The following is a 2,404-nucleotide window of genomic DNA, read 5'->3' as shown; positions in this document are numbered from 1 at the left end:
TGTCAAATTGTGGGTTAAAATGTCCTTATGTTTTACTATGAATTTGTTTGGATGAAGTTGTTGGCCTGATTTAGTTTTCTATGGGAATTTTGATGTTAGTTTGTCAAATTATGGGTTAAAATGCCCTTATGTTTTACTGTGAATTTGTTTTGATGAAGTTGCTGGCCTGATTTAGTTTTCTATGGGAATTTTGATGTTAGTTTGTCAAATTGTGGGTTAAAATGCCCTTATGTTTTACTGTGAATTCTGTTGTTTTGATAAGCTGTGTGTTTGTCAATTCTGTTCGTAATTTATTTTGAATAATTTTGAAATTTCTGGTGGACTGCTGATGATTAGTAAGTGTTGCTTATTCTGTTTTGAGTATGGGTTAACAAGTTTAGTTTGTTGGCCATTGTGTTAAGTTTTTGAATCATTTGGACTGTTGTTGGTTAATATTGTAGGCAACGAGACACTCTGTTTTGTTTGGAGAGTCTTTTTTGTATGCTTGCTTTCACCATTTCCATATAATCTACCCATTTCCTAACATGGGCCAATCCACTATGATCTAGCTGTTGTCTAAGTTGCTGTTAGACTCAACCTCAATGAAGGTCTTTACTTGACTGAGAGGTTGTTTTTGTGTTGGTGTTTTACTATTAAGGACAATACTCAAATAAGCCTAAAATAAGTGCTCCATGTTGTTGCAAGTAATGGCACCATTAGTTGTAGCCATGTCGAGGTAACTTATTCTTAGGTTTACTGACCCATATTTGCTGCCACCAAGAGGCATTACATGTTGAGGTATTCAGTTTTTTTTTTTATTTATGAGTTTCCGTGTTATGTCTCCTCTTGATGAGGCATTTATATGTGGTCAAGTTACTCAATGAAGAAAAGTTGCTTGCTGAGAGTAACAATGCATTAATCATAAAAACTTCAAATGTCATTCATAGTCCATTACAAAATGAGTGCTTACATGGTTTATTGCTTACCAAAATGGAGTCTTTCAAAGTTCAACAATAGGTTCTTATGTTTGCCTTGATAAACTTTCATGCCTAAGACTTTCTTGATGATATTTTATCAATCAAACAACAACCTAACTTGTTCAAATGGGAACTTGAATGCCTAGGTTCAACATTAATTGATCTAGTTCACCTATTAATCCACATGTAATTAAAAACTAAATGCATTCTTTCACCAGGTCTTCATCAACTGTTAAATCTCTAGGTAGTGTCCCATTCCTTGTTTGTGCAGCCTTGGCTAAGTGTGGTAGTAGGTAGTCATTGTGACCTTTTCATTTCATAATTTCCACCATACAAGCTTGCAAGCTTAGCCACACATTGTCTAAGGTTTCAAATGTCTCTGCTTCATATGCTTCAGTCACATTCTTGACCAACTCTTCAACTGTCTTAGCTGGAAACTCATCTTGCAAGAAACCTAAGTCTAAGATATTTAAATCAGGGAAGTTAGGTGGTTGTTGACTTAACTTGATATTGAAACCATCTGATGTGGCTACCTCTATGAAATCTTTATCTTTTCCATTGATGTGTGGCTTTTTATTATCTTGTTGAATGCTTATTTCATTTGATGCAGTTGCTGGCCATTTTTCGTTAATGGCCGGTATCACTAAATTGATCAAAGTTTCCTTGGTAACTTTCTTGATGATAGATTCAATGGGTTTTGTGACTACTGTACCTGCATCTCTATTCTTACTTTTCCTCTTTGTTGGTTCTTGGTAAGTAAATGGCCATATGCCAAGCTTCCCATCTAATAGAACCTCCTCATTTTCCTTGTATGTTGGCCTTGGAACAGCAGCCAAGAACATAATTTTGGTTATGTATCTCTTGCTCTTACAACTTCTATATGGAAGTGCTTCATTGCTGCCTATGTAGTATCTGCGCTTTGGATTTATCGTATAAAACCACTTTTCATCTATGTGGATAATATGACTCATGTCCTTGAACATGACACACCTTAACAGTCTATCAAAGACCAATTTCCCCATTACAAAATGTAGCCTGATAAACTTGTTGTCTTGACTTAATGCTGGGTGTATGCTGTCTGTGTGAGACTTAATTAAACCTTTTTTAACCCATCTATGGCAGGTGTAAGGTGAATGCCCTATTGCCTTTCCCAACTTCTTTAAGGTGGTTCTCTTTGACACATCAAGTCCCATAATGGTCTCAATTGGACAAGGTATCCTTTCTTTCCCCTTCTTTCCTTTTATTTTACTCCTTACGTTGATGGGTATGTGCTCCATACGTTGCTTTTTTGCTGCTGTCCAAATGCTATAAATACTTTTTCTTGTGACATTGAATGTGGTGGCTTCTTCATTCATCTTACCGTGCTCTGGGTTTCCATTTTTGCAGCTCTCAAACAACATACACACAACTCTATGGCTCTCATCATCAGTGAGATTTGGTTTCTTCAT

At 36.1% G+C, this 2,404-nt stretch overlaps 1 protein-coding gene across 1 annotated transcript; it reads right to left on the bottom strand.

The window, feature by feature from the left end:
* Positions 1-1,267: 1,267 nt before the first annotated feature.
* On the bottom strand, positions 1,268-2,404 carry LOC141632784 (uncharacterized). The gene has a single exon (XM_074445297.1). It carries the CDS (start codon positions 2,402-2,404, stop codon positions 1,268-1,270), a length of 1,137 nt encoding a protein of 378 aa, XP_074301398.1.

Source organism: Silene latifolia, chromosome Y (assembly GCF_048544455.1).
Source record: "Silene latifolia isolate original U9 population chromosome Y, ASM4854445v1, whole genome shotgun sequence".
NCBI lineage: Eukaryota > Viridiplantae > Streptophyta > Magnoliopsida > Caryophyllales > Caryophyllaceae > Silene > Silene latifolia.
This window is presented reverse-complemented; position numbering and strand designations above follow the sequence as displayed.

Coding starts and splice junctions, on each gene's coding strand:
- LOC141632784 (XM_074445297.1), bottom strand. CDS start 2,404: ATGAAGAAACCAAATCTCACTGATGATGAGAGCCATAGAGTTGTGTGT.